General features: G+C 32.4%; 1 protein-coding gene and 1 non-coding gene across 2 annotated transcripts; one reads left to right on the top strand and one right to left on the bottom strand.

Annotated features, from left to right (window-relative positions):
* Window positions 1-4,213: 4,213 nt before the first annotated feature.
* On the bottom strand, window positions 4,214-4,284 carry TRNAG-GCC. The gene has a single exon. It is a non-coding gene; the product is annotated as a tRNA-Gly (tRNA).
* An 11,496-nt stretch (window positions 4,285-15,780) lies between these two features.
* Window positions 15,781-22,452, top strand: LOC122299549 (ACT domain-containing protein ACR3). The gene is made up of 8 exons (XM_043109918.1): window positions 15,781-16,030; window positions 18,336-18,520; window positions 18,620-18,665; window positions 19,286-19,400; window positions 19,687-19,754; window positions 19,899-20,516; window positions 21,158-21,262; window positions 21,982-22,452. The coding sequence occupies exons 2-8, from the start codon at window positions 18,450-18,452 to the stop codon at window positions 22,303-22,305; spliced, it is 1,347 nt and encodes a 448-aa protein (XP_042965852.1). The 5' UTR covers window positions 15,781-16,030; window positions 18,336-18,449; the 3' UTR covers window positions 22,306-22,452.
* The last annotated feature ends 3,733 nt before the right edge of the window (window positions 22,453-26,185 follow it).

Raw genomic sequence — 26,185 nt, 5'->3', positions numbered from 1 at the left:
CCCAACATAAAACAATAAAATTAATATTAAATAAATCTCCTAAACCACAATATTTCTAATGCAAAGGAAAATATATTTCTAATGCCAAAGAAATGCCTAATTAAAAATAGAAAAGATTTAAGGACATCATGAAAACTCAGTCGATTAAAATTTATAGCGACTGCCCCAAGCAATACAGTATTGAAAAAGGAAATTTTCAGCTCATCCATTATCTGCTCAAGGTAACACAGATTTCTCATTCTAGATAACAACTGGAAACTAGAGAATAAAAAAACACAAACCATGATTTTCACTGGTTCGTCGTTGTGCAGGCAGTGAGAAATCAAAGACAAAAACCCTACAACAAAACACACAAAACACAGACCATTAGAAATTAGGGATTACAAAAAATTATAAATTACAAAATTATAGAAATTCGTACCCCGATGAAGTCCTCCAACGCTGAAGTTGCAATATAGAGAAACGGCTCAATAAATCTGGGTTCCTGATTTCGTAAGGAGAGAGATCGTAAAACTGAGAGGGAAGGAGAGAGAGAGATTCTGAACTTCGTCTTAGGGTTTTCGTGAGGTAGATCGAAGGAGAGAGAGGGAAGGATACAGACGGTTGAAGGACTTCCTTGGGTTTCAGTTCCTCCTCTAATGGGAGAGAGAGAGCTTCAAAATCGGGTTGCAGCTCGTTCACGGAGTCTTCGAAGGAGAGAGAGAGAGAGAGAGAGAGAGAGAGAGAGAGAGAGAGAGAGATCGAGTTGCAGATCGTTCACGGAGTCTTCGAAGGAGAGAGAGAGAGAGAGAGATCGGGTTGCAGCTCAGTTCCACTTCGAAGGAAGAAGAGAGAGAGAGAGAGAAAAAAAAATGAGTGTGTTCTCGGGTTGCAGTTTGGAGCTCGAGCGGGAAAGCTTCTTCGGACATGATGATCCTCTGCTTTACGGCCCACCTGGTTTCTCAAGGCAATTGCTACGTGGCAGCTCGTAATTGGTTTCCGATAATTGGGGTTTATAGGTGACATCGGTCCGAAGAGGAGCTCATCTAATTAAACTGGGCCTAAACCCTCTCTCCATGTGGGCTTAATGGACCCACATGGGCCATCCTCCATATAGGAGGGAACCCACACAACATGTTTGTGGCTTACAACATCTTGAATTCAATATCTGTGGAGATAACACTCTGTTTTTCCTCCTTGGCTTGTCCAACTTCTTCCCTGTAAGCTTATTAAAAGGCATATCTTTTTGTTGAACACTTGGTAAATAATATGTGAGTGTTCTGCTATAATTAGTTATTATATTGGTCTCCATGCTACGCACCATATAAATAAATTTCTTTTTCATGGTTTGGCAAATATATATATATATAGTGGGTTACCAACTCAGAGCATGGACGGATGATTTACCTGTAATGAGTACTCGTGCAATGGAGGAAGGAGTTTCAGAGAAAGTTGATTTGTATGTAGATATGCTCAAGAGAAGTGCTAGAAGGCTTGAAGATCAAGGGGTACTACATGGATGCTCTAAATTGATTCCTATTAACACCATATATAATGTTGTCTAAATGTAAAAAAATTTGGATGGCTATATATGAATTCATATAACATTCTGCATTGATCATACTTTTATTGCGGTGATTTGTGGCTTTGGAAAAAACCATTTTTCTTGTAGTGGATCATCAATACTATCTATATGATGTTAAAAAGATATTATCCATTTCAAGTGAAATGTAAAAAGGTTTTTCCCCCTTTTAAGTGCATGACTACTGTAGTTCTTAGTGCTTAATTAGGTTGGAATATTTATGACACTCTAAACTAAAAAAAAAAATGTCGGATAAATTCTATGAGTTCTTCTACTTATAAGTCAATGGAGAGAGCACAATTGTCGACATGATATAAGTGGATTTATGACAACTTTAAACATTTTTAATTTTAATTTGACATATTAGTAGGGGTGTAACCGGTCCAGTTCGGTCTGGTTTTGGACAAAATTTAGAACCGAACTAGTATGCACCGGTTTTCTATTTTACAAAACCAATTACGCACAAGTTATCTTCCTAAATTAGTACTCAAGTTTTACTGATTTTCGATTCAGTTTGATCCGATTTTTCAGTTTTAATATACTATATTATATATTATATAATATAATATATTATAGCATATTATAATATATAGTGATAAGTATTAGTATAACTATTAATATGCACTATATAATATTAGTATAACTATTAATACAATAAACAAAATAATATAAGATTTTAAAATTTAATATTATATTAATTAGTAATTTATCATATAATTCAAAACTATTTTATATATAATTATATATTATATATAAAAATTATATATAATAGAAAAAATTAAAATATATATTTAAGCCGGTCCGGTCCAATTTTAGAAAAAAAAAATTAGAGCCGTACTGATTTTGACCTGTTGTAACAAAAATAAAATCGGACCGAACCAAACTCGAGACTAGACCGATCCGACCAATTTGGTCCAATACGATCCAATTTGTCAGTTTTTTTTTAACGCCCCTACATATTAGAGATATGAAAGACGTGCATGTCCTCCAAACCGGCTAATAAATAGAATTTTTCAAATTCCATACAAGTCTGGCATGTAATGGAACAGATTAATTCCATAGATGAGGTGCCTTTGCTCGTATTCTATTTATAAAAACCCACCTAAGCTTTGTAAACTGACAACGTCTGTGCACTTAAGCACGTTCTCGCTTCTCACCATGTGACTGAACTCTCTTGATGATCAGTATGTCTATTGTTTTCTCTTCTGCTGTTCATCTTGATATTTTCTTTTAATTTACAGGTCAGCCTTGAAGTCAAAATTACGGCTGGCTTTGCAATTAAGCTGGTTGTTTTACAAGAGGTAGCAAGCTGGAATGCAAGTTGGGTTGTAATTGACTGGTATTTTATTTGTCTTATATATATATATATATATAAATATAGGTTGTCACTTAATGACTTAGATTGTCATTGACAGTTAGTTTATTTATTAATTTTTAATGCTTTTCACGATTGTGAATTCTTCTCGATGCTAATGTTTTTCTTTCATCCTGCAGTCCAATTTGCTGCTCTATTGATCTTTTCCTTTTGAAAAAGCTGAATATAATTTTGATAAGTGAACTATTCCCAAGTGGGGTGGGATTTGGATCCCTGGAATTAGAACTGTAGAGCATTTATGATTGTCCAATGAATTTCTTAGTCCGCATTAAATGTTCAATAAAGGTTTTGGGATCCGACTTATGTGTGTATCTCTCTCTACTTTGCATCATTTCATTGATATGTTTGTACGTCTTTTGGTTTCAACGCTAGCCCGGAAACCTTAATTAACAGGTACCTTAGACGGGATTTAAGGTTTTACTTGAAACAGATATCTTTCAAGATTGCGATAATACTACATAGCATGTCTCTGGAAGTTTTGAGACCTTGGACAAGAGATCCGCATAATATAGAACACATCCTGTTCTATTCTGTGTCCAAGCCTGTTCTAATGTCATGATCATGACAGTAAAGACATGGAGTATGTTTTCTCTTATAGAAACTTCCCCTCATCCAATGGCTCTTCGGAAAACTCTATTATGAGAAACATGACGATGCCTTCATCTTCTGCATACAGATCAAACGAAGATGAAACCTCAATGGATATTGGGGCTTCCTATGAACTACAAGAATCAGGTCAGAGATCTTCTATATATTATTATCTACACGAGTAATATTAGGTACAAGTCCCGATCAGACCCTTTGTAAAAAAATTGGTTCACTAAAAAAGAAATGGTTTGTTTACACTTTTTCACGATGGGGTTCACTTTTTTACAAAAGAACTGTACGGAACCTGTATATCTAGAGCTTGTACAAATTATTACTTTATAATTTTGCTAACTATTTTTATCAAGATTTATAGTCTGTTTATTGATTTGGAGCAGAAGATGACAGCATAGCCAGTCTGCAGCTTGAGGCAATTCTGCAGGCAGTTTCCAAAACCGGGAAGAAGACCAACAGAACCTGAAGGGGATCCACCGAAGCCGTGGCTACAGCTTAGAAGTCACAAATAGCTTTGGAAGTGTTCTTAGTAAATCATTAATAGCTTGTTGTGCTAAATAAGGTAGGATTGCATATGGACATGAAAGTTTGTAGCCAATAAAAATTATTTACATACCTACTACTTTCAGGCCAATTTTAAAAAGACATATATTTGCAAGCCGGTTCGTAAAAAGTATTGCACCAGCCGGGAATCGAACCCGGGTCTGTACCGTGGCAGGGTACTATTCTACCACTAGACCACTGGTGCTTAATGCAATGAAATTTGATGGAAATCTGAATATGACCTGAAAATGGACAAGCACCGAAATACTTTTTCTTGATGGGGTGACTTTTTTAGAAAAAGTTTACACAAAATTTGAGTATTTGAGACTTATCTCTAACATTATTCATTTTTATAACTCTTATAAAAAATTTTAGCCTAATCATTCATGGAGAAGCATCCTCCTTTTTTTTTTCCCTAATGATTCAGCTACGTTTGGATGTTAAATTAAGCTGAACTCTTTATAAATAGTAATAAATTGAGTTAGTAGAGCAAGCTATATGAGGTCCATCTAAAATGAATTTGCATGTATTTAAATATTAAAATGAGTTTAGTACTATTTATAGAAAGTTAAAAAAGATTATGAGTATTACATATAAAGAGACGTTGAATTGAAAAATATTATAAGTCCTACGTGTAAAAAGATTTTTAGTTAAAATGAATTTAATAATTTAAAAATTGAGTATTTAAATATTAGACTCAATTTAAAAATAAACTGAACTGAACTGAATTCAGTTAAATCTAACAACCAAACTAGCCCAATCATCTCAAGTTGAACATTTGTATGATTACATTGGCGTGCTTGCTGGGGGGCTTCACCTAAAGGTTTGGGCTTTTTTACAATATTGTATATGTATAATTGGCCTCATAAGTCTAAACATCAGGATTTGTTGATAAAAAAAAAAAAAACATCAGGATTTGCAAAAAAGTTAGGCTGCTAGTTTTTAGATGAAATTCAAGTTCTGATTAAAGAGCACCTATCTATTCAGCAAACCAGTATAAAACTTTAACGGGTGTTTCAGGCAGATTTCCATGCTGCTTTTTTGAAATCAGCAGAAGTTCTGGAAGCCCCCAGTCATTTCTCACTTGTTGAACAATGGTTGGGCCATGAATAATTTCATGAAATAATAGGCATCATGTGCCTGCTTGGTGGAACATCAATTGGTTGGAAACAGAGTGGATATGGGAGGCTTCAAGCATAGGTTAAGAACAGGAGCAACAAAGTCTTCAAAACATTTGTTGGCACATGGAGAGTGAGACAGAGAAGTTGTGCTGTGTTGTATAATGCTAGTGAAGACTCTAGACATAGATTTTAAAAAAAGAAAAAAGAAAAAAAAAATCAATCAAATTAGATGGTCGAATTCCAAAGAAATAGACATTCAAATTCTTAATTTAATATTTGAATAAATAGATATATAAAATAGAGAAATGATAGTTGCAATCATGAGTATATAAATACAATTATTTTAAAAAATTTAAATAAATATGAAAACTATATAAAAAATTAATTTTTTAATAATAAATTCCTTTTTTTTTTAAACCGACTATACGATACTTTTATACTCTATGACTATACATTGCATTACCCCAATTCCAATCAAATAAAATCTGAATTAATGGGGATCAGCAGTATATACCATCTGAAATAGTCAATGCTCAGGAAATTTCCTTCTGAAAAAAAGTCTCTCTTGGGCCATTATTAGCTCTTAACAGATAATGGTCTCTACAGTCTACACTCATGATCGGCTGAACCTAATAGATTCAGTTAATGGCTGCAACTATTCCTCAAATTTCTGAGTGTTAGATATAAAGCATGAAGATGCGACTTTTAATAAGTGGAATGAGGTTGAATTTTTATTTTTTTTGAATACTGCTCCTACTAATTCTAAGAGTGTTCAAGTTCTCGACAATAGGATTTTCATAGAACGCACATAGCTAATGCGAGAACTTTTACCACTTAAGCCAACCATAAAGATTAAAATGACGTCGATTTTTATGGATACGAAAAAACTTACGAGTAATAGTACGGTTATAATCTTTTTTAAAATCATGTTTTTTTAAAATGATGTTATTTTTATAAATTATTTTATAAAAATATCTCTTATTTAAAATAAGATTATATAAAATATTATAAAAATAATTGGATACATCCAAGTATGGAATGATCTTTCATGAGAAAAAAAAGCTAAGCATCCTACTCTATATGGATATGGCTCAAGCAACTGTCGTGTTGGCACCGATAAAGTTACAAACATTTCAGCACGTGACGCCAAACCTTAGAATTGTACAATTATTTGAGGTTGTTCAACCCAATAGGGTATACCACTCTAATCTTGACATTACAATCATGTTTTAGATCCATATTTTGTAACAGTTGACTAACGTCATCCAATTTTTTTTCCATACAAAACATAAATATTTTAAAATATATATGAGTTTTGTTCGCGTTGAGACACGTCATCTAGTCCTGTATTAAAATAAGTTGAAAATTCATATGTTGAAGAATTTTAAGTAATTTAAAATTCAAAAACTTTAGAACACTACGTATTATTTACAATCAAATTATATTAATTAATAGAGTGCGTGAGTAACATTGTTAACAGGCAAAGTCAATGACTCAATATGGTACGTAATGTTGAGATATTCTCGGAGAAGTAATTCCAAAGGCATATCTTTTAGGCTTGACCAAACAACAGTGTCCACCACAAAAGAATGAACTTTTCAAGCTAAGAAAGAATAAAGATTATGGTGACTTCCATGCGATGATATTTTGAAAAAATGTTGCATATAAATATATATACAGTTTTAATGAGTACAAGTCTCGTATATTTTTTTTGAAAAAATTGTTGAGATATTTATTAAAATGTGAGTCTTAGATTTATTTATTTATTTTCAATATAAGTACGCGAGACTTGTATACCATTAGACTGTACAAATCATTTTCATATGACGTGGAAAAAAAATTAATATTTTAAATACTGTATCGGATATCGTACCGATCAAGGTACTGAAACGAAATATTTCGATATCGGTACGGTTTCGATATAGTCAATATATAAATAAATTATATATATAAATATATATAAATTATATTTCAAAATAATAGTCTATATAAATAAATTATACATGAATACATATGTATATATAAATTATAAATAGTCTGATATGAATTGGAAGTCAAAAAATAAGATTATAGCTTGAAAAAGTGAAAAAAAATAAAGACTGAAATACCGACCGGTACATAGACTTGTGCAGGCCGAAATATAGGTCGATATGGTCGGTACGACCAGTATTTCAATCGGTATGAAACAGGTACTATACCTGTAGTGACCTAGTGACCGATACAAAATGTAACGGCTGGTACAATACGGTACCAAAAACAATAGAAAAAACAACTCTTTTAGAAAACAAGAACAAAAAACGTTGTGAGGGCTCAAAATGCTACATTACAACCAATTTATACATTGTCCTAATAAAAAAATGCTAGAAAGTTAAAAGAAGTCATCACTTAAATTTATACCTTCATTACAATTTTAGCTTAGATGTGTGAGACTAATTATCATGATAATGCAATCTCCAAAGATGATAATTTTATTTAAAAATTTATTATATACAGTTATTTTTACGTATTCTTTACACACTTTATTTATGTAATTGACTAAAACAATTATTTAATATTAAAAAAATTGACGTGACTAATCATATTAGTAGCATAAGTAAGAAATACACAAAAGTAATTTCACGTAAAGTTTTTGTATTATTTAAACCATTCAATAATATTAAGAACTTGAAATAAAAGCATTCAAATTATTTCATATTATTATGGATTTCATAAACTTGGAAGAGTAGATAAGATCAAGAGATAATGGATAGAGGTGATTAAATAGTTAATGGACATGAGGGGATGGATCTTAGATTTCAACCCCTAATTAAATTCAACTATTTCAAGATGTAGGGGTCAATTTGCAATTGACTCTATGAATTGAAAGAGGGAAAAAAATCTCAACAACCAATGGAAGACCAGGATCTCCGCATTTTTGAATAATTGATGGGCAGTCAAATGCATTACTTATGTAAGCATTAGTCAGTTGACATGCATGTCAGTTCAGATGTATCTCTTAAGCTTATAAGGTAGTAGCCTCTATATATAGGCCTTTATGTATTTGACTTGATTTTGTACACAATGAATTTGGAACGTGTTGCTAGCATTTGAGCAAGTGGACTCATAAAGCACCCCAAATATTGGAAGCGTGACAAAGAAAAAAGCACAAAAACGCAGCATCTATTGAGATGAGTGAGAGATGAATCACTAACGCCTCGTTTGGAAAATAAGATTTAATAAAAAATATATAAATAATAATGAAATAGTTTATGAATAATAATAAAATAATTTATAAATAATAGTAAAATAATATAAATTAAAATATTTTATTTTACTTAAAGAATGAGAGAGAAAAAGTTGAATAAAAATATTATAAAGTTAAATTAATATTGTTAGAATGTGATTTTTTAATATTATTTTTATTTTGAAGTTTGAAAAAATTGAGTTGTATTTTTTTTTTGTTTAAAAATTTGAAAAAATTGTAATAATTAGATAATAATTAGATGAAAAAGTTGAAATTTTGAAATTAAAAAATGTTTGCTTTTAATTTATGTTTGAAAATGAAATTATGAATAATTTTAAGATGAAATGAAATGATTTGTGGGATTTCTCTTTTTTTCTTTCAAATTCTTCTCTTTCCCAAGGAGGCCTAACTCTTCTTACAATTATTTTTACAATCTTATCTAAAATTGTGGGCATTTTTGTAAAAAAATGTTTTAAAAGAGTCGTGCCATATCTTTATTTTCTTTATTTTTAAATAAATTTTTCTATTTTCTAATTTAGAAAATTAATGTTTTTTTATTGTTCATTTTGATGTGGTACTGTGCATTTTTTAAATTCTAAGATGTGTTCAATAAAGATATGTTTTTTTATTGTTCATAGGGTGGGTCACCGTTCCCCGCACTGGCAGCCACCGCCACCGTTTGTTGTAATTTGGTTTTTTTTTTTTTTTATATATAAAAATAAAAAAATTATAATATTATTAAAAAATATTTTTTTAATCATTAAGTAAAAAAATTAAAAAATAAAATAAAAGATTCAAGCGGTGCAATGAGTGATAAATTTGAACAGTGAGAGTAACATTTTTCTAAATAATATGATATATATTGTCTTTTTATTAGCTAAGGAAGAGCCCTCACAATGAATTTATATAAAATTTAAAGCAAAGTTGTCTAAAACTAGCATCCAACGGATGTTTCATTTTATTTCTATTTTGCATTTGTGTACAATGTTGTCGCTAGATGTAGAAGCAACTGTACACAAATGTAAACATATTTTTATTTATTTTTTATCTCTTTTTGTACTATTTCTCTAAAATTAATTTCTCTTATTATACTTTTTTCTCTCATTAAATATTAAAAGATATAATATTAAAATGATATGAAAAAAAAAAATAGATAAGTTGATGTATAATGTATTGTAAAAATCAGTATGTAAAATAGAAAAAGTGAGATTTTGTGATATATTTTAAAAGATATGATGAAAAATCCATTAGGAGTGCTTTGACGGCTAATTATCACGTCAGGAGACCGCTGAAGGAACCATTTTGAAACTTGACCATAGCCCAAGGTTCTATTTCTAAACTTTTTAAATTATGAGTACTAATTTTTAAAAGAGTAATGTTATATATAGTTGTAAAGTATGTAAGTATCATGTAATTGTTTAAAAATAAAAAAATTTACATGATATGTGAATACTCACGATTGTAACTATCATTTCTCTTCTTAAAAAGTATAAATTCTAGATATTTAAATAGTAACTTCTTGTTAATATAGAGTCGCCAAATAGGCTATAAAAGAGATTATACCATAATTAAATATTGTTCTTTCAAGATTAGCTAAGCCTATAGGATTTGCAACATGTCCTGATGGAGATCATTCTCTGCTGGAGTGCCTTTTCTGTTGGTGTATGTATAATCTATCCATTGGAGGGTTTCTTTGAACCAATAAAATTATGATTATTCTTGCTTTCTTAGCATACTTTGTAGAACTAAAACCAATATAATCAACTGAATCATTACTCATCAGATGCTGTATATAAATATTCCTCTAAAAGATTGGATTTAATATCTATTTAAGAATTATAAAAAGAGAATGATATCTACCATTTTAAAAATGCGTAAGTTTCGTGAACTTTTTTTAAAAAATAAGAAGAAGATAAATTTGATGTCCATCATTAAAAAAAATAATCTAGTTTTTTGCAAATATAGTACGCATGACTTGAATAATCTAAACTTATATTTACCATTATTAGTTATAAAAATGATCATTTACGTTTAAGAAGTGATATTACTATAAAGAGATTTTATAAAATTAAACTTATAAACTGACATATCTCTTTACGTTACGTTAGCCGTTAGGTGTATTTTATATTAAAATTAATTTTATAATTTAATATAATGCGTCGAATAACATTAATTTATAAATGTATTTTTATAATATCTCTTTTTCAATTTCTCTTCTCATTTATTTTGTTGCATAGAGATGAAAGCGATTGAAGACTGAGATGGGAAATTAATATGGAAAGTTGAAGTTGACGCACCCAACAAATTATTTTTGAAGACCGACTGCACGCCGATTGCATGTAACGACTGTATGTAACAAAGTCCTAAACAGGAACCCAGAAAAACGGATGGTTGTGGGCTGAGGTGCATGCATTTTATAAAAGGCAGGATACGGAATATTCCTTTGCAATTTGGCCACCTTTGCATCTTCCACGCTTCCCCATTTTCTTATTTCATTTTCATTTTCTAATTTCTATTTCATCAGATTTTGTTCGTTTCATCTTCACACTCGTACATACACGTGTATTCGAATGCGACAGAGGTTTAAATTAAGAAAGATACCTAGTTGCATGTTTTTTTATTATAAGATATCATCTTCAGGAAAGTTGAAAACAATTTATAATAACGTTAAAACCTGATGATATATAATTCGATTTTTTAAATAAAAAATTTATATTTAAAACTCCTCATCTCTTGTATAAAAAATAATAATAAATAAATAAATAAACAAAATTTTATAATTAGTCCTTAAATAAAAAAGAAGAAGAAGATGTCTAGCAAATTGAAATGGTAAAGGGTGTGAGCCAATACCTAAGAATTAAAATAAAGCATGATCATGTGGTATGTATATGGCAAACCAAATGATCATTCATGGTGGTCCTCGTACGTGTAAAGTCACTTGCCAATTGGATCTCATCCATTACGTACGTACCTCAAAGATCCGCCTTGTGTTTGGGCACCTCAAAAGTATAAGATATTCTCCACTATTATTTATTACTTTATTATTATTTTTTATCTATTTTTTATTACTATTTATTATTTTTTACTACTATTCAATATTTTATTATTACTTTTTCATTATTTTTTTTATTACTATTCACAATATATACTTCTCACTACCCAAACCCAACCTTAAGAGTCAAAACACATGCTTCTTTGCATTCCAATATTTTCTACAAATTTAGCGGTACTTAAATTAATATTAACGATTTACTTTCATTTTGATTATTTGCGATGAGAATAGACATGTTTTTATAAAAAATTATCATTTTCATAATAAATAATTAGTGACAAATAAACATTTTTCTTGTAGAGTTTGCTGAGTAATAAATTGTGTAACCAATTTCTAAATTGCATGTAGCTTATTTTTGATAATATATTTTATAATTTTACTAAGGAGTAATATTATTAGTAAAAAGAAAGTCTAAATATATAGGCATTTTTAACATGGATTTTTCATCCAAATTCTCAAAAATAGAACTCAAATTATCAACAAATTAATATAAATATAATATGAAACACTTCATATCTAACTGATGAAGAAAGTACATTTTAAGCAAAGTGTGGACTAAATAACTAGTGTGCTATAATATTTTATGAACTTTAGAAGGAATCATGCAAAATTAATAAAAACATTATCACAAAAGTCTTAGCATGTGATCCCAATTCTTTCGAAAAGACAAAAGGCAAAATATGAGAACCTATGAGAATTAAAGATCAGAAAATGGGTTTGAGGTTTAATTTCGAGGAAGTAGGTGGGAATTTGATTCCATTTCTCTTGGTTCATATCATCAAGCAAAGTTGGAACTAATTTTGTGGTTCCCCAACTACTTGTATATCTTCATCAATGAGACGAGGTTTCGGTAAACAAAAATTTTATGTGCAGTTATTTTTACGTACTTCTTAAACACTACATTGATATAATTGACTGTCTCACTTTTTTTAATATAAAATAATTGATTTGATAAATCGTATCAGTAGAGTATACAAAAAATACATAAAAATAATTATATATAACAAAACTCTTTGGTAAAAGATTTCTTTTATCTTTCACCATGACTAGAAGAAAAAAGCTTCAAATGGAAACATGTGTCTAGAAAATAGGGCACGAGGATGATCTTGTCTTCACAAATATGTACTAAAATTAGCACTATATTTTAGAGTAGAAAAGTCTCTCATAGCATAGCATAATTTTTATGAGAAGCTGTTATATTAGAATATTGAATGAATTTGTTATTTTAAAAAATTAAAACTAATCTAATAGTTAATGGACGATGTCGCTGCATAAAACAATGAGATAAGAGTGGAATGAAAGTGTACTATATAGCATGACTTACATTTTTTCAAATCAAGTAGACAACATGAATAAGTCATGCTTGGGAATATTTTCCTTTTTGTGGTCCCATTTGGGGATCAAAGCATGAGTTTTTGGTTCAGGTTTATTGACAAATTAAAATTTAGAGAAGTCCAAAACTTATAAATAAATGTTTCAAATTAACACGGGTTAATCCGATTTATCATATCTATTTTATAATAAAGATAAGTGTTGCAATATGACGTTGTATATCAAAACATGTTAATTTATAAACTCTCTTTCAAACCATGTATTTATCTCTCTACTTTCTCCGAAAGTATTTTATCACATTTCATCATTATAAATTTTTGTAATTTTCACATAAAATATAATAAATAATTCAATTTTATCAAATTTTAAAATAATAATAATATCAAAAAATAATATTCTAACAATGTTTTATTCAACTTTTAACTTGATCTAAAACTATCTCATCTTATCTAACTATTCAAAACGCACCTAATTGAGCAAGCATTTGGGTAGAACTAGTTGACTTAAAAAATATATATATTATTGGTGCGTAGTGAATATATAAGCATTTGGGTAGAACTAGTGGACATATTTTAACATGTCCATGAACCGCACCAACCTTTGCCTAATTTAATCCCCAATATAAACCCTAAAAGTAAAAAATGGGCATTCAAGGTGGAATTCTAGCTTGTGGTTTTTATTTTTTCCAAGCACTTTTGGTTTTATCTACTTTGGAGCTAGTTGGCCTCTTAGTGCACCCCCTTTGGTGGCTACAGGCCCCTCTAATATATTCTACATAGGCAAATATATTTTATATATGCACTTTTCAACGTATTCCATTGAAACAAAAAAGTAGGAGGCTCAAAAAGATTGCTTTTGGAAATCAAACATGAAAAGTGAGGCTGAAAATGAAGTTAATGAAATTCCTTCATTAATGGTGGTCCATTTCAAGGGCAACCAACTACCATGGCCTCTCTCTATTTTGCCTTTTTCCTTTCATTTCTTTTGAATTTGCAATTTAAAATCTGTTTGTGTATTTTGAACTGAAAACCTAATTGCATGAAAACAAAAGCCTCCAAGTGTTGGATTCAATATGAGAAAGTAATTCGTTCATGTCAAGTAGCAGTCCAAGTGCTGGATTCAATATCAAAAAGCTTACAATTGGAGGGGACTCTCAAGTAGCAATCCAAGCAGTTGAGCAACCAGAAAAATCTATTTGATTGTTGAGAAATTCGAAAAATCTATTGAGATTATAATTAATATGCACATCATTTTGCGTAACGGCCATCTTCCAATAATATTTATGGAACTATTCCTCTTATCTCAATCCCACCATGCCTACTAGATTTTCATAGCGATAAAAATCTCCTTTTGGTAGGGTACTTCTAACTTTATAATTTGTTTAGTTATAATATATGTTGAATGCTTGCTAAAAAACAAAAAAAAATCATGTCAAGATAATTTATTTTAAAGTAATACTATATACAGTTGTGGAGTGTACAAGTACCGTGTAATCGTTTTAAAAAAAAGTTGAGTCTAGTATTAAAAAATTAATTTTTTTTCATATATGTCTCCTTATTTATTCACTTTGTTTAAAGTGACTACACGGCGCTTGCATATTCATAACTGTAATTATCATTTCTCTTTTTTATGTAAAAATGGAAAGCATATATATAAACAAAATAATGCTAGATACAATATTGGGATGTGTATAATTCTTGTTCTCTCCATTTGAAAAAAAATAGGGTTCACCGTTAAAAAAATAATTTTTTTTGTGAGTCTCAAATTTATTTATTTTTTTCAAATGAGTATACTATATTTATACATTCTAAGAGTATGAATATCATTTCTTATATAAACATAGTGCTCTGACTATGTGGTGCATATTGGTGGCATATTCCCTTGAATTACCCAAAGTCTTTTAAGGCTCCATTGTTCTATAGCTTGGTTGGGCATTAAAACGTGTCTATTATCATTCCTCTTTAAATCTTCCGTACTCCTTTCTTTATTCAAAAAATAATAATAATTACCGTAGAAAGCTTTTTCATCCCAACAATATGTTATGTCACGATTATTAAAGCCATACATCATGTCTATTTATTGAAACTAAGGGCAAGATATATATATATATATATATATATATATATATATATATTTGTAGCTGACATTTATTAAAAGAGAAAATAATACTTTACTCATTTACATTGATATTAATATCTCTAATCATCATATATGTAACATATATAAATTAGTTGAGCTACATCATTCAATTTGTATTAAATGACTATAAATTTCATTATTCATGGTTACAAATTTGGTATATTTTCTCTCTTTTTCTTTTTCCTTTATAACGTTTCGTCATTTTCCATTTAAGTTTAAGAAACTCAACAATCAAATTATAATCAGAATTAAAAAATTACGTGAATATTATTATCAGGAGTAATGTTACTCTTTATTCTAAAATTATTATTTTCCTATGATCATTTTATGTGATCGAGAGATTAAAAAAAAAAATCAGTTTATCTTCTATTAAAAAACACCCTTTATCAAGTTTTGATCTAAGACAATGGAAAAAAAAATAAACAAACAAAAAATTAACTAAATATCGGTATATAAAGCACGTCATTTATTTTTATATTATTAATAAGGTAGTATTTAATTTATAAGATAATTTAATTTTAAGCATCAATTTACATAAAAAAAAATTATTTATATTTTGTGACTATTTTTATAAATATAAAGAATGTGGTGTGTTATATAATAATTAATTTTAAAAAAAAAAAGAGAGAGAGAAGAAAAAGATAGACATAACCACCATCCGTGATTAATACAAATTCCAACATTAAATAGATTGAGATTCAAATAATCTCTCCGAATCAAAAAAGTTATAACAGCGACAGCACAGAAATGTGACGAATAGACAGCTGACACCAAAAGGTCGGAACAGGGAAGAAGACATCCGAAATATATAATGGACCTTCCTTCCGCCATCCCCGCCGCTTTACGATTCCTTCGTCTTTTAGAGAGCGAGCGAGCAAGACACTAGCCTTATTCTCTCCGTGCGTGCTTGCGTGAGAGAGAGAGAGAGAGAGAGAGAGAGAGAGAGAGAGAGAGAGAGTGGTATTCCAACGTCGAAAGCGGAGCTACAAAAAAGAAGAAAGATCCATCTTTCTGCTATGCGCGCGCTCTCTGGCTCTGTTCGAGAAGATGTAATTACTTCCAGTATCAATTTGACCTTTCCAAGGTAACACCTTTTCTCTTCTTTTTAGCACCCTCTATGGATTTCTCTAACTCCGCCGACGGACTCTCTCTGTATCACTCTTTTTCTCTTTCTTTCTTTCTTTCTTTCTGTGCTCAAATCCTGAACCTTCCTGCCAAATTCCGGACCTGCTGTTTTTTCTCCAAGAATTGGGTTACTTTTCTGCCTGAGCTCGTGATTAAAAGCATTCTCCTTTTAATTTCCAACCGAAGAAGTTCCCGATAAATTATTCTCTCTGTGTACATAGTACATACCCTACATATTATCATTGTTCCAGTTGGAAACAAAAATTCTGCAAACTTCTCTCTCTCTCTCTCTCTCTCTCTCTCTCTCTCTCTCAAATTCACAGGTGTGCGCCTGAGATTCTGGCTCGCCATTTCCTCGCTTTCTTTATTTATTTATTTTCTTTGTTGTTCTGCTGAAGTTGCAGCAGATTCTGATTTACAGCTTTGATTAATGAATTTTCTTCCTTCATTGATACAACAGTTTCTTGCATGCCATGAAAATAAAGAGCAATGATTTGCACGAAAAACATAGCAAATTTTCGAATTCTAGTTTTGTTTCTACACTGCAGACTTTTAGTCGGCATCTGCATTAGCTGAGTTGTTGTTGTCGTTACTATTATTGTTATAACTATGTTGTCTGATGGTTGCTAGCTGAAAAGTAAAAGAAAATTTCACCACCGTCGAATCAAGAAGAATCAAGGAGCTGATATGACCGTTCGATGCTTGATTTAGGGTTACCAATTCTCAAAAGTAAAATGGACGGTCCGTTCTTTTGTTGAGTCACAGTCACCCACGTGTTGAGTTTCCAACACTCTTGGGTTTTATTTTAATTTATTTTATTAATTCAGTTTTGTTTTTAAAATTCCAACCTCTTTTATTGTGCATTCGTCAAAGGCACTATTTTCAACTATGGACTAGGCTTGGACAGCCGAAAAGATCCCACCTTCTCTCGTAATATTTGTAAGCATTTTGAAGCCTTAAAGGCTTTATGCTTTCTTTAAAAAAAAAAAAACTAGAACCTTTTAACTTTTTGGAGGATGTGGTTACACTTTAATCCCTTCCATTCAGCTTTCTGCTCATGTAATTAATTGATAATTTAGCTTCTTCTCTTTTTTTTCCTCTCTTTAAATTGTGGGTCTTTCTCTTTTGGTGCCCTTATTCCTTAAAATCCATGGAATGACCCATGTTCGACTTCAGCACCAACAACCCAGAACATGCCTTAACTAAGTTCAAAATCAGTTACAGGTGAAAGCCAAACATGAAACCTTGATATATGATACTTGAAACTTTTACGATCAATTTCTTACCTTAAAGCCTCTTATACAGCATGCTTTTTAGCACTGATTAAAGCACAGCACATAAAAGCTAATATTTTAAGCAAAGTGGAGGGAATTGTTTCAATATGATACTCCATGGAGGTTGTGCGACAGCTACTGTTGTGTTTGAATGAATCGCAGAGTTATAAGTTGTTTCGTTTGCAATTGTTGCCTATCATAAGGATTACTGGATTGGAATGACTTTGACCCCTAGTTTTTTCTTTCTCAAGATCATCTCTGTAATACTGTAGAATGTGGTTGATTTTTTAAGACCAATTAGGTGCGTTTATTGACTATTTGCATTGAAGGTTATTGTTGCCATTAATTCAAAGAATATTTTGTAGCCTAATAACTAGTAAAACTTATCACCAGTTTGACTTCATCGAGTTACTACTAGATGGTAGCTAACTTCCTATCATTGGGGCAAACCCAGAATTTTTTCCTTGGGAACCCAAATCTTATCAGGAGTTGAGATTATGAGCTCATAATATCACGAGTTCTCACCTATTTTCTCTATAGCTAGAATATTTAGGAGTTCTGTGTGTAACATAGCGCTTATTGTGATACTCATTATATTCATGAAAAGGATAAGAGTACTGATACTTTTTTATGCAAGCTGACGTGGCAGGCTTACATGTCAGTTGTGTTTGGTGTGTCGATTAAAAAGCTTACAAGTAGATTTATTCTTTTCCGTATGCTGATTTGGGTGTGTCTAGTGCTTGCTGCTTGCTGGTGGAGCCATTAAGGATGAAAGAGCCAATACCGAAAAGAGTTTCTAGCTCATCTCCAAACTCTAGTGAACTTCCCTCTGTTCTATTACCGTTTTCCCAAATCAGCTTGAGAGGGGCCAAGCCTTTAGGCATGATGGGATGGATTTGTTTACAAGTCCTTCATTGTTCTTCCTATAATGTTTGCCATACTCACTTTTATATGCCATGTCTGATTCACTAACATATGGATTAATAACAGGTGTAAAGTCGTTGCTTTCAACGGTGGTGAATCTCGCCAGCAAACCGGGGAGTGTTGATCCCTCTGTGACACAGGGAAAGAGACACCAGCTTGATTGCCAAAGGTTTGAACTAGATGGCAAGAGTTTGTTGGCCATACTTTGATCCTGAATATGAGAGCTTTAGCACCAGAATCAATCCTCCAAGGTTCTCTTTCTCTTCATTGACTGCATATGATGCACTCCCTAAGGTTAGTTTCTGGCGCCATTGTGTTGTTTTCATGAAGTAACCATTTTCTGTTTGCAGGGTGTCCGTAGACAACGTTAGTTGCCATGACTGTACTCTAATCAAGGTACATTCTGATATATTTATGACTTATACTTCATTCTGTCCTCCACAATTAGTCACGATCAGGTCACTCTGTATATTGTAGTGCCATATGGCATGAGATAAGGGTTTCAATATTTCCAATTACCTTTTTTATTTATTTTAGATTTTAACAATCTTAATCATATTGACTGATAAGTGATATGACATTTTAAGTGGCTTTGTAATCCAGCTATTTTAAAATGTGACACTTCAATAAGCGTGATCGTGGATGACAAAATTAAAGATGAAAAAGAACATCTCGTTTTTTTTTTTTTTTTTTTTCAAATAAAAAGAATAGGAAAAGATCAAATTACCTATTCGAAGTCACTCATAAATTCCTTAATTTGTCAAACAGAGCATCACAAAATTATCTACAAAATTTCGGCCCAAGTTAGTTCATATGGCAGGTGGATCATGCTTAACCCCACCTATGTTGCAACAAATTGTCTTTCTTTTTTGCATGAAGGATTATCTTTGTTAGTTTACCTTATGCACAGCAGACACTATTTCCACAATATCACATCTCTACATCCTCGTCTCTGCACTTATTTTCTTAATTCCCTTACAAGAATATCATGAGGAGGTTATGACCGTGATTTGTAGGTTGACAGCGTTAACAAACCAGGAATTCTGTTGGAAGTTGTGCAAGTACTGATAGATCTTGACCTCATCATTAACAAAGCTTACGTCTCCTCTGATGGTGGATGGTTCATGGATGGTTTGTATATGAATTTATTTTTGCTTGTTATATACTTGGACTATGAGCTTTCTCTTTACTTGGCAATGTTGGCTGCTACATGAACTTTTGTTTCCAGACCCGTAGGGGAGAAAAAAAAAAAATGTTTCCCATTTTAGGCTATGTGAGTGTACCAATATTATTTGATATCATGTAAAGGGATGATGAGAGGATTGTAATTAAGAGGATGATGAATAGCATTTTTCTTTGCACTATACATGCCTGCACACACATTAAACAATTAGTTGACATGTTTTCAAATGGACAGTATTTCATGTCACGGATCTACAAGGAAACAGGGTAACAGACAGCAAAACCATCGACTACATAGAGAAGGTACACCAGTTTCTTCTTCCGGATATGCTTTCATGAATTAATTTATAAACCACTTAAAAGGTGGCAAGTTTCCATTAAAATGGATATATTGTCTTTATATGACTTATTTATAGCAAATTTAATCAACTATTGTGGCTACAATAGGCTTTAGGACCAAATGGACACGTGAAGGACAAGTTGAGGACTTGGCCAGGCAAAAGGGTTGGGGTACACTCTATTGGTGATCACACAGCTATTGAGCTCATTGGCAGGGACCGTCCTGGTCTCTTATCTGAGATCTCCGCTGTTCTTGCCAACCTCGACATTAATGTTGTTACAGCTGAACTATGGACACACAATGGGCGAATAGCAAGTGTTCTTTATGTCAATGATAACACCACAAACCGTGCCATAGATGACCCGACCAGATTATCTGTAATGGAGGAGCAGCTTAAGAACATCTTGCGAGTATGTGAGGATGACAACTGGGAGAGCTGTACAAGTTTCTCCATGGGGTACACCCATGTTGATAGACGGCTCCATCAGATGTTTTTTGCTGATAGGGACTATGAAAGAGGTGGGGTAACAACTGATATTGATTATCCTCCTGCATTCAAACCAAAAATTACAGTTGACCGTTGTGAGGAAAAGGGGTACTCAGTGATTAGTGTACGGTGCAAAGATCGTGCAAAACTAATGTTTGACATCGTGTGCACACTCACAGACATGCAATATGTTGTTTTCCATGCCACCATTTCATCAGATGGCCCGTATGCATCACAGGTAAATGAATACTGACTTCATTTCTGATGAACAACTTAATAAAGTTGATTTCAACTTATATTCCACATGATAATTGCAGATGCTCATAATAAAGCTTACTTTATAACATCAAATAGCTTCAACTTAAACACATATATGTTTGCAGGATATTTGCAGTTGCTCATATATATTTGAAATTAGCTATGCACCATGAGTAAAAGCAATACCATAATACCACTTCGGTGGTTTTTTCCATGTGCTGAAGAGATAATCTCCACACCTTAGCCACTGTAAACAATAAAATTTCTAACAGAATCATTGAGTATTCACATGCCCAATGTCCAAATTCCAAATTGGACATTGTTTTCACTTAAGCTTCCATCTTTTCCATTGTGGAAAAATAAGTGGCCTCAGGCCCTTAGGTTTTGGGTAAGTCCATTTTAAGGGTTCAACAAGTGACTTTTCTCTGTATTCTGTTTTTGCTTTTTGTGTGGACTACAGCATTTAAAGTAATCCAATTTTTCCGATTTCACTCCATATATGTACTTGGGATTTCCTCTTTCAAAAAGGCAAAAAAAAGGAAATGAAAAGCATTCACAAAGTTCCAACACCCACGATAGGGATTTGGACACGTAATCAGGCTAACCTTCATATACTCGTAGGAATATTTTATTCGTCACGTGGATGGATGCACACTTGATACCGAAGGAGAAAAGGAAATGGTCATTAAATGTCTTGAAGCTGCTATTCAAAGAAGAGTTACTGAGGTAAGTGACAAGTCTAACCAAAGTTCTACCCTTACCTTTCTTTCTTGCCTAAAGCATATATAAATATACAATATCGTTTACGTTTAATTGAAGAATCAGGCATGTACACTTTTCTGATTGAGAGTGTTGAACTTTTCATGGTTATATTAATAAAAAGAACTTTTCATAATCTAGTCGGTTGTCACATGATAGATATGAGGACAATAGACTGGCCTCAGTTCATTGTTTCTAAAGACCTATGGTGAATGTGATTTCATCTATATCCAGCGATCAAACTCTATTTTTCTTGCGTGCCATGTAAATTACTAAAAGGGAGAGGAGACCACTATGGCATGACAATATATATTTCTTCAAAATTGAAGGGATGCCATCCTGAATTTGCTAACTATAGATGGCACACATTCCTCTATTTGTTGCTATAGAAATAAGTTTCGGGCAAAACTAGGCATTACCACAACATGGGTTATAAACTGTGAAACTGTGCTGATACATGCGTCTTTTGCTTAACCACATAAAAAAGACAGCAAAAATTGAAATTAACTGCAACATACTATCCATTTTTGCTTTATGAATACGTTGTCAATGAATCACACCATGAACTTGTTTTAATAGTCCATATAATTGTCTCATTCATACATGTTACTGGATCAAATACAAGAAACATTCATAGAAAATTTCCAGCTTCAATTCAATTCATATGGTGTCAACCATGCATACAGGGTCTAAGCCTAGAGCTCTGTGCAAAGGATAGAGTAGGTTTACTATCTGAAGTAACAAGGATCTTGAGAGAGAATGGTTTATCAGTCACCAGAGCGGATGTAACAACAGTTGGGGAGCAAGCAGTGAATGTTTTCTACGTTAGAGATGCTTCAGGGAAGCCGGTGGACACAAAGACCATTGAAGCACTTCGCAAAGAAATTGGACACACGATCAAGCTCAATGTGAAGAAGGTCCCAGCAGCAAGTGCAAAGGCACCTGAGGCTAGTGGATGGGCTAAAACGAGCTTCTTCTTTGGTAACTTGTTGGAAAAGTTCTTAGCTTAAAAACGATATCCGTATATTGATCTAAACAGACACATTGGCAGTGTACAGAATAATGAACCTGTCTGTGATCATTCTGGGCAGGCCCCCTGTACAATGGACATGAATGCTTACAATGCTATGCTGTCTGAACATGGTTTTTCTTTTTCACTTGTTTGATTCTGTTTGTGTATATTTTCCAGCAATTTAACACTGATTTTATTAATGAAACCAAAACTTTCAACTCTGGGTTAGACATAAAATGGAGCTTGCTCAATCCAAAGGTTTTGCCCCTAATCAAGTTTCATGATGCCCACACGCAACAGCCACGAAAAGGAGGCCTTGCTCTAGGTGTGATATGTTGACAATTACGTACGCAGGAACTAGGCCACATCAAAAATAAAGTTAATAGTTTGACTACGAAAAAGAAAGTCGCAAAATCTTTTCCAGTTTAGATATATTATCTTTAACTAAGAGGAAAATAAGGTGCAGTTTGAATATTGAGTTGAGATGAATTGAATAAAATATTATTAAAATATTATTTTTTAATATTATTATTAATTTGATATTTGAAAAAGTTGAATTGTTTATTGTATTCTGTATGGAAATTTGAGAAAGTTGTAATGATTAAATAAGACAAAATGAATTAAAAAGACTTTTTGTATCCAAACCTCTTAAGATTTTGCTAAATAAAAAATGATAAACACAAGGATGGGTGTTTTTTAAAATAACTTATAAAACTAATATCATTTTACAAAACACCCTTATTTTACCCATGTATTGTGAAATGTATTGTATGGATATCATTACTCGATGAAAACATCAGAAATTTAAGAAGAGATAAGTTGTAATACCTTAGATTGAGTATATCAATGATCCTTATTAATAGGAAGTTTATTTAATATATCAAAAGTCAATGATAGATACAAATCTTATTACACAATCCTTTTCTCAATTATGTTTTAAATTAAAGGTATTTTTATAAAATAACTTAAATAATAATAAAACTATCATCATTTTATCATGTTTTAATCAAACTACTAAAATTATAAAATATAGTTGTAAATTAATGAGTTATGTACATATAGAGTTGTAAGTTGTAACATGGTAAGCAAGTTGCTTTTGGTTTGGACAATTATTCATCAGCCTATTTGATCCAAAGGCACGGGATTTTAAAAGGGCATTTGTACTTTGTACCCATTGTGGAGGAACATATAGACAAGTAGATATGATACAAAAAATGCTTGGACTATAGAGCTCTAAACAAACAAACAAAATGTACTCAAATCAACACATCACAACTTTGTAGGTGGTGGTGGCCTTACTATGGCTGGCAAAGTGGTCCAAAGCTGTAGACTTTAGGCTTCTACAGTGATGAATTTTCCTTAGAAAAAGTTATTTGAACCGAGAATGCTTTACAAAAGTGTATATTATCTTTTTTTAAAAATTTATGTGCAGTCATTTTTGTGTACTTCTTTGTGGATTCCACTGATTTGATTGACTGCGTTATTTTTTAGATATAAAATAATTATTTTAACCAATCACACCAATGAAATATGTAATGAATATACAAAAATAATTGTATGTAGTATAACTATAGTTAAAATAAAAACAAAAGAAATTAAAAAAAAAAAAAAAGTGCAAATGCACTTGTCAGTCCAAACTATCGATACTGGTAGTAGACCTGCAACCCGACCAATCCGGGCCGTGCTTGGGCCAAACTGAGTCAATTTTTTTTTTTTCCCCCCAATGACATTTTATGGAACCTTCACTGCTTCATGCTTCAATTTCATTAACTAAACCAGCAGTTTTTTAAGAAGATTTGAAGTTCAGAGTCCTAACTTTTAAAGAATTAGCATTTTCTTAAATTTCAGATCCAACAGGAACATTTGTGGGATGATCAACACCTATTTCCTTCATGATTGCATTCAACTCCCTTTCTCCATCCTCTCCATTGTGCTTCGAAAAATCCAGACTATCTTCATTGGTACCGAGAAATGTTTTTGAATTCAGTTTGTGCGGAAAAATAAGAAGCCAAGGGAGAAACACATCATTGGCACCCGCCACCTCCTTGAGCCAACTTGGTACAGTTTCGAACTCTTCATCCACGCCTTCTTCCCCATAATCCAAACTCAAACCAAAAATCCACTCATACTTCATATCAAACAATACCTCAAGCAGATTGCGGGTAGCTCTCTTGACCCAAAAATTGAGTTACTGATTCATACTCAAAACGTTCTGGGCCAGCATTGACAAGTCACGCGCACAAAACTTCTGATGCTCATAAGCCAGAAATGAGAGAACTTGAGCCTGAACCATACTCGGTAAACTCTTGAACATACAATCAAATCGCCAACAATAAAACATCAAGCCCAGCTCAAGCTTCAATTTCATCATCTTCGCAACTATATGAAATCTAACACATTCAACAAAACTTGAGAGTCAACAGTCACACAAGTATGGTCTTCCTCTCTAAAACCACATCAGTCCATTCAGGGATCATAACTTAGAGGTGAGAATCCACACAAACTTAGTGTAATACCTAGAGGATCGTAAGAACAGAGAGAGAGAGAGAGAGAGAGAGAGAGAGAGAGAGAGAGAGAGAGAGATCATTTAAGAGGGGAATGAGAAATGGGGAGTCGAATCAGATATGTTTAGTCACTAACAAATCAGAGAGTACAGATAGCAATGACCCATGAGCAATTTATCGGCCAAAAACCCCAGCTCCTTGAACCTTCTAGTCTCCACTCCCAACCCTTTAGACAGTAACTCGAACAAAGCCTCAACCACTTTTGTTGCATGCGATTTCCATGCAAGCACCTCTTTCCTACAAATCTTTGGAATTTCCTCCGCCTTTGCTCGTACTTTCTTTGGCAACAACCACACTAGGAGGGAGTCCTGCTAGGTGGCTGCCTTGGCTCTGTAAAAGTCGTTGTTGGTCGCAGAGAAGTGGGGAAGGGTGGCGATGGCGACAAAGAGAATTTAGGAGGGGAGAAGGTGGGGCGCTAGCTATCTAGGGTTTCACATTTGGTTGGGTTTTAACTTTTATGTGGATTGCCTAATATAAAACGGGTTGTACGGATTGAACTCAAGCTTTAATTTAAACCGGTTTTCCGATGTGGCACTATGTGGGTTGGATTTCGCGGGCGGATCAGGTCAAGCGATTTCCTGCATAGGCCTAATCAGTAGCATTACTCTTCCTCCCGATCCTCTTCCCTCACAAGATACAGCTACCTAGGAATTATAGTTGTTAAGACGAAATTAACCAAAAACTCTTACTGTTCATCATTATTCATGTCTGACCACCCCCGCCCCCAACATCCCATCTTTAATCCGATGAGGCAAATTAACCAAGTAAACAACTTGCTCATAAACATTGAAGGAAAACAGTATATAGATTGATAATTAAAAAAAAAAAAACAAACACAAAAACCTTTTTATCTGCATACAGAGGCTCTAGTTCAGATTTCTTTGCATAATGGATAAAAAAAGGACCAATTTTCCAGCCACTTTGAGGCACACAAGACTTGAGAGAAAAGACATTTCCGATTGACAGGGGACACGCAGCATTATTCATGTGTGAGAATAGACTATACATATATAGTGACAAGCATACAGATGGAAGTGAAGAGAATAAAAATAGAGTCAATATGACTATACATATATAGTGACAAGCATACAGATGGAATTGAAGAGAATAAAAATAGAGTCAATATGTGCCTCTGAAAACTTCAAAAGTGTGTTGTGATTTCTTATTCTTTTGGTGATGGTCCACCAAGAGTATCTGACACACTTCCTTTCTAACATCTGCAAGGTAGGAATAACATATTAAGACCATTTAGATTTGAAAAACGTTTTGTTTTGTTTTATTTTATTATTATTATTTTTTAAAATTTTTACATAA

This window comes from Carya illinoinensis, chromosome 16 (assembly GCF_018687715.1).
Source record: "Carya illinoinensis cultivar Pawnee chromosome 16, C.illinoinensisPawnee_v1, whole genome shotgun sequence".
Classification (NCBI taxonomy): domain Eukaryota; kingdom Viridiplantae; phylum Streptophyta; class Magnoliopsida; order Fagales; family Juglandaceae; genus Carya; species Carya illinoinensis.
The sequence above is the reverse complement of the archived record's forward strand: the minus strand, read 5'-3'. Positions and strand labels throughout refer to the sequence as shown.